This window comes from Pygocentrus nattereri, chromosome 10, assembly GCF_015220715.1.
Source record: "Pygocentrus nattereri isolate fPygNat1 chromosome 10, fPygNat1.pri, whole genome shotgun sequence".
Taxonomy (NCBI): domain Eukaryota; kingdom Metazoa; phylum Chordata; class Actinopteri; order Characiformes; family Serrasalmidae; genus Pygocentrus; species Pygocentrus nattereri.
In genome coordinates, this window is record NC_051220.1 from 8866403 (window position 1) to 8881956 (window position 15554).

The 15554-nt window shown below is 39.7% G+C and overlaps 2 protein-coding genes across 2 annotated transcripts in view; both read right to left on the reverse strand.

Annotated features, from left to right (window-relative positions):
* ugp2b (UDP-glucose pyrophosphorylase 2b) overlaps nucleotides 1-710 on the reverse strand; it is a 55733-nt gene extending 55023 nt beyond the window's left edge. The window contains exon 1 of the mRNA XM_017704972.2: nucleotides 467-710. The gene's annotated coding sequence lies outside the window, so the exon portion shown is untranslated. The remainder of the gene's footprint in view (nucleotides 1-466) is intronic.
* Nucleotides 711-1476: 766 nt separating this feature from the next.
* mdh1ab (malate dehydrogenase 1Ab, NAD (soluble)) lies at nucleotides 1477-15554 on the reverse strand. The gene is made up of 9 exons (XM_017704973.2): nucleotides 15435-15554; nucleotides 11494-11592; nucleotides 10473-10569; nucleotides 8058-8233; nucleotides 6864-6986; nucleotides 5885-6061; nucleotides 5430-5543; nucleotides 4991-5080; nucleotides 1477-3622 (listed from the first exon to the last, which is right to left on the reverse strand). Exons 1-9 carry the CDS (start codon nucleotides 15435-15437, stop codon nucleotides 3500-3502), a joined length of 1002 nt encoding a protein of 333 aa, XP_017560462.1. The 5' UTR covers nucleotides 15438-15554; the 3' UTR covers nucleotides 1477-3499.

The window sequence follows — 15554 nt, forward strand, 5'->3', positions numbered from 1 at the left end:
CTCTTAGCCCAGCCCCTCTCTTCGCCATTCAACAATACAACATTTACGAACATTTCCAAAGTCACTAGCCTGTACATCAGGAGAGGAAAGGCTGTTCTGACCGTGTAGCATAACAAAAAGGGGACAAGTACAGAGAAATAGAGATGACCGCTGCTTTTAAACGCCCCTCAGTCTCCTGCCTGAGCTGTGAATGTTACTCAACCATAACGACACGTAGCACAACACAGGCTTTAGCTGGCAATGGTGAAAGTGCACGTTAACATCTAATATTATCTAATAACAAGAGCAGAGGCAGCTGGCTTCCTATTCCCAAACCTCTTACTCGAATTCTCCAGTTCCACCTTAAATGCTGCTAAACGGCGCTGCAGTTACATTGTAACAATATTACTGCTGCAGCATTTAAGGTGGGGCGGGAAAATTCGAAGGAAAACATGATTTAATGCAGAAAGAAATCGAATCCTCTCACCGCTGAAGGTCGAAGGACGCTGCCAAGGCTGCTACTGTTGCTGCTGCTGTTGCTGATGATGCTGTCCAGAGGAAGGGCAGCTCGTTGTGGAGGTCGAGCTCGCGCGGCTGCGGAAGTGCTCGCGAGGCTGAGACAGCTGCTGGTGCACGTAGCTCGGAGCAGTGAGGCTGATCGGTGCTGCTGCCAGGGCCCCACGGCAAGACCACCGACTTAAATGCCCTTCTTTACAGTTTCCAAATGTGCGTTTTTAACAAGGTGTGACGTCAAGAGCCGCGTGTACAAGCTCCGCAAAATAGCGAGAGTATTGCGATTATTAACTCTTTAATGTCCAGCGTGTAAGAAAAATAGCATTGACCATTTTCTTTTCCTGATTGGATTAAAGTACATATTTCAGTGTTTTGATTTTTTTTTTTAGAATCAAATGTTGATCGCTCAAGTATAGCCTCACGTGACCAACCACATATGTGTATGTGCATATATATATATATATATATATATATATATATATGTGTGTGTGTGTGTGTGTGTGTGTGTGTGTGTGTGTATAAAACCTATACTTATATATAACATTAAATGGCAATGTTTTTCAAAAAAATAATAATAGTTCACATTTGTCCTGGATGTTTTTTTTACCATCAGACATCAACATTCTATATACAAAGACACGTGTAGGTTCACTCGTGGTTTTGGATAGCAAATATAATGGCTATGTTTGTGTTGTAGTCATGGTGACCCCTGGTTCCCATCACCACCACTGCAAAGAAACCTGAGCCTATACATTTCTCTACTCCCTACCAACTTTACTTACACCTCAGCTAACTCTGTATAACTTTGGAAAAAAGTGTAATTGTTCTTTAATAATTAGAATAGAGACTTTTAAATTTGGAACACTGACCTCATGTGGCCATTGCATGTTACTGCAAGCGTGCAAGCAGTCCTAGAACATGGCCACAACACAACAGTCTAAACTCTGGATTTCACATAGTAACAAACTAACACACACACAAACACACGTCACTAAGGTTCTTTTTTATTCACTGTGCAGATACACAACAATTCAGAACTAATATAAATGTGTCCTCAATGAATGCAGCGGTAGGCTCTCCAGTAACAGACAAAAGACAAAACTGAACCGTTTCAGTCCATGAGTAGAGTGCATTTCCAAGACTTGATTGATTGTAGGACTCGTACAGTAACTGAACATCACAGTCATTTTACAGTTTTACAACTAGTGCAACGTTGGGGTAGTTTCATGTATATGAAGACATTCCTACTCGGTTTGAACTTCCTGTTGAACGTGTAACAGCTCATTTGAAGGCTTGACAATGACAACAACATAAATATGAAACCTACTGACCATATTTTGACCTATTCCTATGCGTTGAGTGTGCTTCCTCTCCTTGGCTCTCTTCTCATGTCTATAGATTCTGTATCAGATGTTACAGGAGAAGGAGCTACTGTGGTCAGTCTGCCTTCTCCTATCCAGCCCATACAGACATTTGTGCTCATGTAGACAACCAATGTCCTGTACATATAACGGTGTATAATGCTGGTCTAAGGTCAGCTCTCCCATAATCCTAGATCAGCACTTTATTGTGTTTGCCGTCATACATATGAGGCCAGGGGAGGAAGCAAATAAGAGCTTGTTCTCCACAGCCATGCGTTCTAGAATTCCTGTTGGAGTTTCAGACACCAGCAGGAGATGTTCATTCCTATTGGACAATCCTATAGAAACATGTTGGCATACAGGAGAATTCCAGATTTCTCAGAACCTCTGCATAATTAAATGGTTGAGAAGTCATTCAGAGTGGTTTGGTGTGAAATTCTCTGTTCCAGAGAAACTTAATGAGTCGGACTGTTCACAGTGGTGGTGATCGGAACCAAACATCTGAAGTGTTTTTGCGACACTGAGGGCGTTTACATGCATTCAATAACTTCTGCAGTTATCTGATTATTCAAATGATCAGAGTACGGTTAAGAAATCTGATAAATAGCTGAATTTTAGCTCAGTTATCAGATTTCTTAGTTTAGATGTCTGATTTCTTTCAGATTTCTCAGTCTGCGCATGTGTAAAAACAGACTACGGTACTGAAAATAAGCAAGCAGTGTCGCTGTGAGACACAGCAAACCACTTTTGGAATGAGGCTGAAACCAACTACATGCTTTATGAAAGATTAAAATATTCTTCATCTGCTAGATGATGCATGTTCATATTTTCAGGTAAACTGACTTGATTACTGTCTGACTCATTTAAATGCAGAGTTTTCAGATTATCTGATTACTGAAGTGCATGAAAACGTGATCAAATTACTGGCAAAATCTAATTAGACTGGACATTAAGTCCAGGTAGCTGCATTCATTGTTTTACAGAGGGTGAAAAGATACATGCAGGCAAAATAGTCCTCAAAAATTACAAGCATCAACACTGTACATAAAGCTCAGAAGACACGTGTCGGTTCACTGGTGGTTTTGGATAGTAAATAAAACGTCTATATTTGTGTTGTGATCATGGCGACTCCTGGTTCCCATCACCACCAATGTAAAGAAATCTCTACAATCAACCATTTCACACCAAACCACTCTGAATGTTTATATCTGAGCCATTAAAATATGCAGCAAATTTGACAAATCTCCACAATTCCAGCCAGCTTAGTCAGAAATCCCAATGTTTGTGAAATACACCCCAGACACACCATACACAAGTGTTTCAGTTCTCCAAATGATGCTCTACCCAACATCCTCTGACCATCCTTAAATCATCAGTGGCTCACACTACCTGGGAAACAGTGAGGAGGTGGATGAATGTGTAGTATGATGGGTAGAGAGTTGTATACTTCTACATTAAGTTGATTCTAGAACCACCCAGTTCAGCTGTGGACTACAAGCTTGAAGAAAAAGGAGTTTGAGAAACAAACGGACAGCAAGAGGACAGCGGAGTGCTTTTGGGTTTTGGAAGGGGGGCGTCTCTCACAGACGTGCGTCTGGAGGTTCTGGAGCGTCTGGGTGGAGTTTTGGGTTCCTCTGTGGCTCTAGTCAAACCCCCAGGAAAGAGATAGCGGTGTCCCTCTCCTCCACCAGTTCAGCTGCCGTTGCGTCCATCTTGGCTCTGGAGAAGTCATTGATGGCCAGACCATCTACAATCTTCCAGGTTTTATCCTGCAGGAGAAAGATTTCAGTAAGGCCCAATCCTATTTCACCCATCGCCCCGACCACTTAGCCCTACCTCTCCGTTTTGCATGTTCAGTACTAGGGGTGGGGGTCCCCAGTTGTTGTTGAGTTAGAGGGGTAGGGTGAAGCGTTTGGGCTGCATGACCCTCCAAATGGAGGTTTTTCAGAGACACACTAAGAGTGTTATAAGGAAAAAAAGAAAAACCAGCAAGATGGAAGCAAAGGAACCCACAAATGTAAGTTATTTCTCCGTTAATAAATCACAATAACCATTGAGTTATTTTAGTTTAATGTCATTTCTATGTAGTATTGTCCTTTATAAGAATATGAATTTGCTAGTAGTATGCTGATGTCTCGCTGGCTAGCTAGCTAAATTTCCCATTCCACCTCAAATGGTGCAGCAGTTACATTCTGGTGCCTCAGAAGTCAGACCTTCTGCACCATTTAAAGTACAATGGGAAAATTCTGTACGGGTTGACGCCCATTATCAAGCAGCAATTCCAAATGATGGTGCACAATCATAGTGTATGGGAGGGAATATATCAATATATTTGTCGATTTCAATCAATCATTGTCATAAACTTCAGGATTAATGAACTGCGATAAATCAAGCTTTGTCCACAGTTGGCAAAACAGGGAGTCACCATTTCTGTTACCCGGTTTTATTACATCACTGAGATGTCAATTAGTACAGGACTCTTATCACTGAGGGAGCTCCTAGTTCGGTAAATCATAGAAGGTAATTCCAGAATTATTACTAAACAGACTTGCAAAAACTACAGACATAACAGATTCATATTGGACTAAAACCATGGATCTCATCACTCATATCGCAGTTCATTAATCCTGAAGTTTATGACAGCACCCCCACCAGATTAAACTAATCCAGCTCCAATAGGGCTGAAGTGACTTTGAAGGAGGGTTCACTGCCTCCCTGTATCTTTCAGGATTGATTTTAAGGTCCTTCTACTTGTAAACAAAGCTCTTAACAGTTTACATCACTGAGTCTCTGTCGTTTTATGTCTCTTCATGAGCCATTAGATCCTTCACAGCAAGGTACAGAACATTCCCCCAAAATAAAACTTGTGAAGCTTCGTCTTTGCACCCAAACTGTGGAACGCTGTACCCAAGATTATTATAGAGGCACTAAAACAATCCTTTTTAAATCTAACTATACATAAACACACACACGTTTTTTTTGTTGTTGTTTTGTTTGTTTTTTTATTAGATTAGGGAGTGCATTTTGCTGGCATGGCTTTGGTCACTTGCTCCCCTTAAAGGGAACAATTCGATACCAAGTTATTCTGAGTAATCACCTTTAACCTACTAAAACATTCAAGTCCGACTTCTCTTTACCTTAATGGTGACGGGGAAAGAGTAGATGAGGTCATCAGGAACGCCGTACAAGTTCCCAGAGGAGTAGACACCCATGGAGATAAACTCACCCTAACACAGCCAAACAAACAACAAATACAGAACGAACAAACAATAAATGCAACTGCACAGAAGTGGACGACCTCTACAAAGAACTAGTCATTCAGGAAACTTTACAAAGCTTCTAAAAAGGAGGCAAGGAGATGTTAGAATGACCAGCAAACGTGGTTGAACAGTTAGGCTGCTTGTTTCGCTGTGAATTGTTTTCCTTAATATATACAGTTTCAGATGAAGGGTTGTTTATGCTTGTTTATGCAGGTTTATGCTGACCTAGGATCAAAAGGTAACCTATAGAAAATAAACCACAGCTGCATAAAAATAAACTGATTTCAGTGTTAGTGAGGACATCAGTTGGGCTGACCTCAGGAGTGCCTGTCCAGATGTCCCTCATGTGGTCACAGATGGCCTTGGCTGCAGACATGGCGCTGGACAGCTTCCGGGCCTTAATGACTGCTGCTCCACGCTGCTGCACCGTCTGAGAATGTGTGGCAGACAGAAAAATAAGCGTTTAGTTCAACAAAACAAAGAAAAAGGGATGAGTAAAGAAATGCTAGCTAATTCTGCTTGTTTGGTCTGTTGTAAGTGAACGGCTAGACTTCATCTTTGCCAAATTAAATAGAACTTTAATACAAATTTACTGCCAAACTGATGTCAAGTACCATATCCATTTTAGATTACGATCATTATCATTATTATTTTATCACCTAAGCTTACTACAAAACTAACTTGCCTTGAAAAAACACAGCAGGGTGGATGTTTACGGTGCTAACACAAATGTTCTGACTTTAAAGGGTGATATCTGTGAACGAAACTCACAGAGATGAAGTCTCCTTTCAGCCAATCATCATCCTTCACCATGTCGAAGGCGGCCACGTCCTTGCCCTGCACGTTGACCGTGCAGTGGTGGACGTCGGGGTACTGGGTGGATGAGTGATTTCCCCAGATGATCACGTTCTTTACGTTATCTGCTGGAATGCCACAGCGCATCGCCACCTGAAGGAAACACAGTGAACAGCAGCTTATTACGACTGAACCATAAATAGCACAGTGAAGTGAAAGAGATGCATTTAATGGGCCCATATCCTAAAATTCTTTTTGTATTTAATTTTTTTTCCTTTGAGGTCCATGTAATATTATGCACTGAAATTACCTTTCAAGGGGCTGTTTTTTGTTACCGTGCCTTTAAGACTAATACATGTCCAGATTAAATATAAAGGTAAGATCCAGAAATATCTATTTAGACCTGATTTGATGTATTAATTTTGCTTTAAGAAATTCTGCATCTTTTTAAGTAAGCTCTTAAGACTGTTCTTTTAAGATGTGTTTTTTTGTTTTATTTTTCTGTAAAGTACCCTTATTATTATGTAACTGATTTCTGTACTAATTGGCTGCCTTGTATTGTGCCTCTTTCAGAAAGCTGCCAGGACTGAAACAGACCTGCAACAGGCTGAAAGAATAAAATTAGTCAATGTGCTAGTTTTTGTGAATCACTGCAAAAAACAGTGAATTTATAACAGGCTGTTTTTACAACTTAGTTTCCAAATACAGACTTTATGGACTGAACACTTACTTCATGATATGGGCCCTTTAAAAAAAGTTTATTTATCTTACTATTACTGGCCTGATATTAGTGCAATCTATGATGATACAGTAGGAAGCAAAACTGATCAAATATAGAATAACAAAAGAAATATAAGAGACTAACAAAACTCAGTCTTGCACTTAAAGCATTAATCAATAGTCAGCCTGTATACCATAGGAAAGTAAAACTGTGGCGAGGTGTGCGAGCGCTGACCTGTGAGCGAGCGCGGTTGTGGTCCAGGCGGGTCAGGCAGGAGAAGTTCTCTTTGGGGATGGAGGGGGCTGACTTGGCCGCGATCAGACAGTTCGTGTTAGCTGGGTTACCAACCACTAGAACCTGCACACAAACAGGGACAAATATATTCCCAGTCAGAATTTATTCAAATGAAGTTTTTCTCTCATAAGATTAAAAGAGAAATTCATTAAAACTCAAACCACATCATATTACGCTCTTACGCTTTGATGATTTAATTCTCCCTCATTGCTCATTGAAACAGGCAGAGAAACTGTGTAGGAGGCAAACGTCTAAACTGGCAATATACAGCTATTCAGGGGCTGCGTCCTTCGAAGGCTACATTTAAAGGCCAACTGCCTCACAGCAACGCAACTAGGCCATCCCATTTTGAAGGCTCCTTCATACCAGCTGTGCACACAAATGTGTCCTTTTCCATGGCAACAAGGGATCCAATGGGTGGATCCTTCGGCCGCCAACACATCTGGCAATATTTTATTATAAACTGAATTTGACGCAAAGTTATTTTCTTATAAACTTCGTAAACATAATGAATTATATGAATAATAATTAAAGGACCCATTTCCTACATTTCTCTTGTATTTTATTTTTCCTGCCTATGTGGTTTTATGCACAACAATCAGTCAGAATTCATTTAATATGAAAATTTTCCACCTCTCTTTATCCTGTAGAATTAAATGGGCCATTTACCATGTCTTTACGGCCAATATGATATAAATGAGCTCTGATCTGATTTGTTGCTTTGAATAACGCCTTATTCATAAAGCAGTCCAAATCATTTAGAATACTAAATAAAATTCTGATCAATTGGGCGGAAGAAAACCTTGTATGTACATTTTTGACACTTTTCAGTTTTTGACATAATTTGAAAATACCTGTTGCCCGTCATATTCTGTGTAAATTCCATGATGACTAGTAAAAGAAAGCTTCTTGTGACATCACCAAAACTGAACTCAAACTTCAGCATAGTTTCCATTTATGGAGCTTTTTTTTTTTTTACAAATACATATTTCTTCAAACTCTTATGTAAAAAGGAGGGAAATTAATTTCCATTATATGGGTCCTTTAATTATATAACTGTGTAATTACATATGAATGTATTCTACATAGAAATTACACAATGCAATTGTATAGCAAACCGTAAACTTGGGTTACCTTGACAGTTTTCTTTGCGTACTTCTCCAGCGCGGCTCCCTGAGATTTAAAGATGGCGACATTGGCCTTCAACAGGTCCTTCCTCTCCATCCCCTCTTTCCTGGGCATGGAGCCCACCAGGATGGCTGCATCAAGGTCCTTAAAGGCCACTTCCTCTTTATCCGTGGGAATGACCTCTACGCAACACACACAGACACATGCTCAAATAACCAGCATTGACCTGCAAGAGTGACCACTACCAAACAAATATCTGCACTAAGCTGAAGCACAAACTGTCCATTATCAGGTTTTATCTAGCATTTAATGCTTAAAGCGATAGTCCGACACAGAAATCTAATTCTGCAGTCTCCCACCATGGCTCACATGTATTTGAAATGTTTCTTTAAGCACTGGAGCTACAAGGCTAAGGCAGTTAGCACGAAATGGAAGGTTATACCCCACCAATTAGCACTGTGCTAATGCCTAAATCATCTAAAACTGCCTCAGGTTTATCAGCTCCACTTACTCTATAGGTGCACTTTGTAGTTCTACAGTTACAGACTGTAGTCCATCTGTTTCTCTGATACTTTGTGAGCCCCCTTTTACCCTGTTCTACAGGGGTCAGGACCCCCATGGACCCTCACAGAGCAGATAGTACTTGGGTGGCAGATCATTCTCAGCACTGCAGTAACACTGACGTGGTGGTGGTGTGTTAGCGTATGCTGCGCTGGTGTGAGTGGATCAGAGACAGCGGTGCTGCTGCAGTTTTTAAACACCTCAGTGTCGCTGCTCAGGATCATCCACCAACCAAAAATATCCAGTCAACTGCGTCCTGTGTGCAGCATCCTGTGACCACTGATGAAGGACTAGAGGATGACCAACACAAACTGTGCAGCAGCAGATGACCTATCGTCTCTGACTTTATATCTACATCACAGTATAGGAGCGTCTAATAGAGTGGACACTGAGTGGACAGTCTTTAAAAACTCCAGCAGCACTGCTGTGTCTGATCCACTCGTACCACAACACACACCAACACACCACCTGAATGTTATGCCTGATCATCCACCTATTTAGCCTACAACAGTTTAGCTCCGCCCACTCACACTGAAGTTCCAAGCAGTGTTTCAGCTCTGAGTGCTTTTTGAATGAGCCAATCAGATCATAGCCCATTTTCACACATCAGTCTTAAAGGCACAGTAACAAAAAAAAACAGCCTGTTTAATTATGAGGAATAAAGAGTGACTGGGCAGGGGTCATGTAAATTACACAAATGTTATAAGAGGACTTCACGGGGAAAACATACATGGAAAAATGTAGGATATGTGCCCTTAAATGCAATCATTAATATAAATCAGCATGCTGGTTTCAAGCAGTGCTCGTACAGGCGGTCAGTCACATCTCTGCCATCTCCCTCCCCTCTCTTTTGGTCTTACTGTTTATACAGAGTGAGCGCAGGGGCCTCTTACAGCAGGGATGGACACAAAGACGGTACGAGAAGCTACATACCACTCACAATGGTGTTTACAGAGCAGCCCATCTCAGGGCTGAGGGTCAGCCACATGTCACTTCATGTGTCAGTAATGAGCAGAACAATCATTCTCAGATATGGCTGTTGCTTTCTTTAATATAGTGGTAAATAATGGTGTAAGCAGCCTGAAGCCATCAGGGGTGTAAATCTGTGACCTCACAACAATATCACTGAATTACAAAATGATTCGTATGCATTAACCTCTTATTCTCCAGAGTACATTTTGGATCGTCCATCTGAATTTACACAAGCAAATCATATGGCAAATTATTAGGTAACTGCATGAAATAAATGCACATTATTTATTTAGATTTATTTTTGTAAAAGCTCCCGTCAAATCAACAGAAAATGTGTTTTATGATCATATAATGTTGCTATATGCTTACAATTTATTGCTGAACGCCAAAAATCCTATATAATTTGTAGAAAAATATTTTTTACAGAGTTCATCACTGAAGAGACCATCTGTTACATCAACCAGCTATTTGACTGGAAAGAAGACAGTTCCAGCTCTCATACGGTACCCACCTTTAGAATGTAGCTCATGAATTATGAAAGTTATGAAGAATATGACAAAGTGCGTTTTGGTACCACCGGTGGTCCCAAGGAGTTGAAGAGGTTAATGTAAAATCTCAAACTTCATCATGATTATTTTTGTTTCAGAATAAAAAAAAAAAATTCAATCTACTGAATTTACAGATTATATAAATGATAAAAAATAAAAAATAAAAAAATCCACCAAGCTGTTTTGGATTTGTACCTTTAAAAATATCCTGAGAACAATGTGTTGGCAAAACACATGCCATAACAACGTGTCTGTGTATCCATGTGTGACTGTGTTGTTCGTGTGCTTATGCATGCAAGATAATGTGTGCATGTGTGTGCAGGACGCTGTAGCAGCTTACCTTTCAGAAGGGGGAGGGCACAGTCCTGCAGCTCCATGACGACGCCTTCCAGCACTGGCAGCATGGGAGGGATGTCCAGCAGGATGAGGGCGAGAGGCTGAAAATAGGAGAAGAAACAGAATAAATAAGTATATACAAAAAAAACAGGCAGAGTGGGGGTGCGACTCCTGTTCTGTTGAGGGCTTTACCCATACTGATATAAAACATAATTCAATACCCGTTTCATATGAAATGCTCCGTTCTAGAAAAACATTTTGGTTCCGTTTTTTTTGGTTGTTGTTGCAGTGGTGGTGATAGGAACCAGACGTCCATAACACAAATATAGCCCTTTTACTTGCAATCCAAAACCACCTACACATCTTTTGAGTTTATGATGGTAAAAGTCATATTAAAAAAAATCTGAAAAAGTTTTCTTTGGGGACCAAACAACAACCTGCAATGTTGATGCTGCAACTCTGCCAAGACTTTATCTCAAAATCTATATTCTACTTCAGATTTGAAGTGTAACCATTAATTAATGCTAAACAGTGTTTTTCTGATTGAACTCAGTATTAATACAAATACTAGTCATAGCCTTGCCACAAACAGAAACTATTGATCAGCATGTTAACAGTAATATTTTGCTGATCCTGATAAAACTGTGGGTCATCAACATCGGCCAATATTACTGTTCAAGTGATGTATCGGTCCAGCTTTAAAAATCACATTAGTAACAGCTACTCTTATTTAAATAGAAGGATAATCTTAACTCATCTGAGTGTTTCCTCACTTGATCAGGTATTCAAGCGAGGGCTGTGAAGCTGTAAGCATAAATATCATGTTTCTTCTGTGCTTTTGTTTATTCATTCCTAATGCAAACATTTTCTCACTGAATATTCAAATGCTATTCATTCAGAAGTGCAGATATTTGAAAAAACACATCAAAAAGTCTGTGGCCATAATATGCAGCACAAAACTGAACATCCCCAGCAGCTCATAATGAGAGGAGACAGAATATTGCATAAGCTCCAGCCGTGCTTACCTGATCTTTGCCAAACACGTCTCCCTTCGCGATGCTGTACAGCAGGGAGTAGGCAATCTGCCCAGCAGCACCGGTCACCAGAACTCGGATAGTTTCAGCCTGTGGGTGAGAACAATAAAGATTTATTAAGAAGTTTGTTTATTGGTCATTTAAAAATAACAAGTCAAAATAACGTCACAAGCTATCAATGAAAACGGCCAATTACCACAATGCAGTGTCATTTAAATTAGTGGCTACAGACATTAATTCATTCATTCATGCATGCATTCATTCATTCGTAAGTCTTCTCATCATACATTATAGTAAATATTATATTTCCCTATTAGATTTATCTTCACTTTTTACATTGCTTATGCTTTCTCTTTTATTTTTATTTATATTTCATACTTATTTTATGTGTATTTTCTTGTAAATGAACATATCCAAGAGAGAAGATACATATACTATGTATGTATTATGAAGTATAATTCTGAATCATATTTGCTAACTTCATACACAGTGTATGCATCTTCCCGCTTGAGTACGTTCACTTACAAGAAAATACGGTTCAATGATTCAAGATTTTACGATTCAATGATATGATTCAAAATTATACTTGAATCATATTTGCTATTATACACAAGGTTACACTGTTACTGTCATCGTTCGATTGAAACAAGTTTCCATTCACTAGTAACCCAGGAGTGGCTGATTAGGCCAAAATATAACATCCTGATTCCTGAAGGCATTTTCACGATGCACGATATGTATCGCAATATTTCATATTTCTATTTGATAAGTCGGTAGAGGAAAGAACAGAACCAGTAGAGACAAATTTAACCTGCAGTCGTTCAGTGTTACACGCTTTTCCGAGCGTACTGTGGAGTAACGTTTCACCATAACGATAAAGTGTCATACTGCCCACCACTATGTTTGCCACATTAGCACGTCTGGCCATGTTAATCCTATTATTTAGTTCCTAATTTCTTTTACTGGGTTCAGTTTGGTTCTGCCTTTGCGTTGCTTTACTGCTGACCACTCCTTTTACTTCAGAGCTTTTTTTCATTTTAAGTGGAGAACAGAACCTAGAACACTTCGGTTATGTTTCTAGATCAGTGTTTCAGAGCACTGATCCCATCACGCCTGGTCTAAATAACCAGCTCATTAACAACTTAACCCTTACTGAGAAGAGATGGCTTTTTAAGGGTTCTTTAATAAAGACTATAGCTCTCTATAGAACCATGAACGCAATCATATGCATGCTAAAATGGTTCTTTGCATGGTGAAATGGTTCTTCAGATTGGACTAGAATGTGTTGTATATGGCTCTATGTAGCACCAAAATTGGTTCTGCTATTGTATCCAAGCTGAATATCATAATAATAGCAGAACCCTTTTGGAGATACCTAGAACCATTTTCAAAATAGCTTAAATGGTTCTTTGTATGGTGAAATGGTTCTTCAGATTGGAGGTGAATGTCCCATTCATAAAACAGGGTTCTGCTACCAAGCTTGTATACAATAACAGAACCCATTTTGTTGCTGTATAGAACCACATACGACATATTGTCCACCAAACTGAAGAACCATTTCACCATGCAAAGAACCATTTAAGTATCCAAATGAGTTTTTGGTGCTAAACAGAACCATTTTCTATACTAAAGAACCCTTAAAGGAACATCTTGTTTTAAGGGTGAGTTTGTTAAAGCAGGGAAAACACTAACTAGCACAGGACGGTGTGCCTCCAGGGCATCTGCTGTTACAAACACTGGATGTTCTAAACGGTTCCACTGCAGTTCTAGAGAGAACTCTGTTCTCATTTTTACTTTTACTTTAGTCAAGTAACGTCTCTTTCACATGAGTCTGACTTTAGGCTCACACCACTTTATTTAGTTTTGCTGAGATTTGATCAGTTGGAACCTCTTATTCTCCAGGGTATATTTTGGGTTGTCCGTCTGAATTTACATGACCAAATCATAAGGCAAATTATTCAGTAACTCCATGAAATAAATGCAATTTTTAATTTTTTTTTTGGTAAAAGCTGCCCTCAAATGAACAGAAAATTTGTTTTATGATCAAACATATTGGTATATGCTTACAATTTACTCCTGAAAGCCAAAAATCTTAGACGCTTTACAGAGCAGATCACTGAAGAGATGCCATCTGTTTATAGTTTATAGCCCGGATTTGTGGAAAAATGGGTCGACTTTCAGTAGAAAAAAAAAAATTGTTCCGCTTCTTCTGTTCCGAGTTCAGCTTCTTCTATTATAAGGGTTTAAAACTACATTACCCATCTATTTGACTGGAAAGAAGACATTTACAGCTCTGATACAACACCCACATTTTGAATGTAGCTTATGAAATATGAAATAAGTTATGAAGAATACGACACTGTGCGTTTTGGAACCACCGGTGGTTCCAAGGAGTTTAAGAGGCTACAAAACAGCCACATTTAAAAATGCAATTAAAAACTATGAATGACCTTGTTAACCATTTTACATACTGTGCTGCACTCAATCCAATTAAAACAGGTCTAATAAGTACTGTCAATATACACACTGAGCTCAGAAAATCACATGCGGCATCAATAACAATAAGTATCATCCTATTGCCCACTCTTAGGAGGAACACTAAAAAACTGTGCTGTGACACAGACGAAGACGAAGACTTGTAGGTCAGTTTAACCTTTGCACCTGGAACGGAAGGCAGTCCGAGGCTGATCCACGTGAAAATGTAAAAATAGAGCTCTGCCCTGCCCATGGCAGCCTGACATCTGAGTGACGTGGACAGTTACAGCGCAGGATTATTTATAGCCCGGCTGTGCAAAAGCTCTCGTTCATTCAAAAAGGTATCCACTACAATCTTTAGACTCCAAAATCCATTCAAAAAGACTGTTGGGCAGTAGAGCTCATGCTGGACAATAACAGGGGAGACCTCATCAATATCTATATCTGTCTATATAGATATCAATATCTGTATCTAGACCACATTTAGAAAACAGGACGTGTGCAGCACAGCACTTTGACATTGAAGGGGAATGCCACCAATGTTTCAAGATTTCTGAATAATTCAGACCTGGAGATGTAAACAGAGTGATTCAGTGGTTTGGTGTGAAATGGGTCAGACGTCTTTACCGTGGTGGTGATAGAAACCAGGGGTCGCCATGACTACAACACAAATATAGACATTTTATTTACGGTCTAAAACCACCAGTGAACAGACACACGTCTTCGGAGCTTTTAGGTGGAATGTTGGTGATGGGAAAATAGCTATAAATCTTAAATAATAAGTAATTTGGGGACTATTATGCCACAGAATGCACTATATGTCCCCCTTTTAAGAAACAGATTTAGGCTCAAAATCTTCCAAAATGTATTGTAAAACAGTTTTCTCAGGCATCAGGCAGAGTATTTATAACTATTACATGTAGTAACTTCCTGCGAGGGAGCTTTTAGAGGTGGACGTCTGGTTCCTATCACCACCACTGTGCACGTCCTGTCTTGGTAAGTTTGTCTACAAGACAGCATTTCACACCAAACCACTCTGAGTGACGTTGTATACATCTTAACCATGTAATTATTATGAAGAACTTTGAAAATGAGTGGAGTTTCCCTTTAATGCCTAACAATCATATAATATATCATATGTAATATACACTACTCTGCAGTTTGCATTTCTGGCCTGATATATTCAGAGTTGCTTTGCTACGCTTATATGATGCAAGTTTGGTCCTCAATCTCAATAACCTCAACACAGCCTCATATGCAGGCTGGCTTGTGAAATAACTTGCTGTCAAATGTCCAGACAAGTGCAGCAAACTGCATTAAACCCAATACCTGCACTGGTCAATTCTCATATCCACGCCTGAGATGAATGATTCAAGCTGACTGTGCGTTATAATAACAATAATAAACTATTCCCAAAGACTGCAGTGGCTTAATAAAGCACGCAGGTCGACACTTACCATGTTCTACTCTTTGTCCAGCTCTCTCTCCCTCGGTCTGTTTCGGAGGTCACCTCTATTTCTTACAGCGGGGCGGTCACGAGGCAGCGTCAGATGGCCGCTGCGCCTGCGTACGAGCAG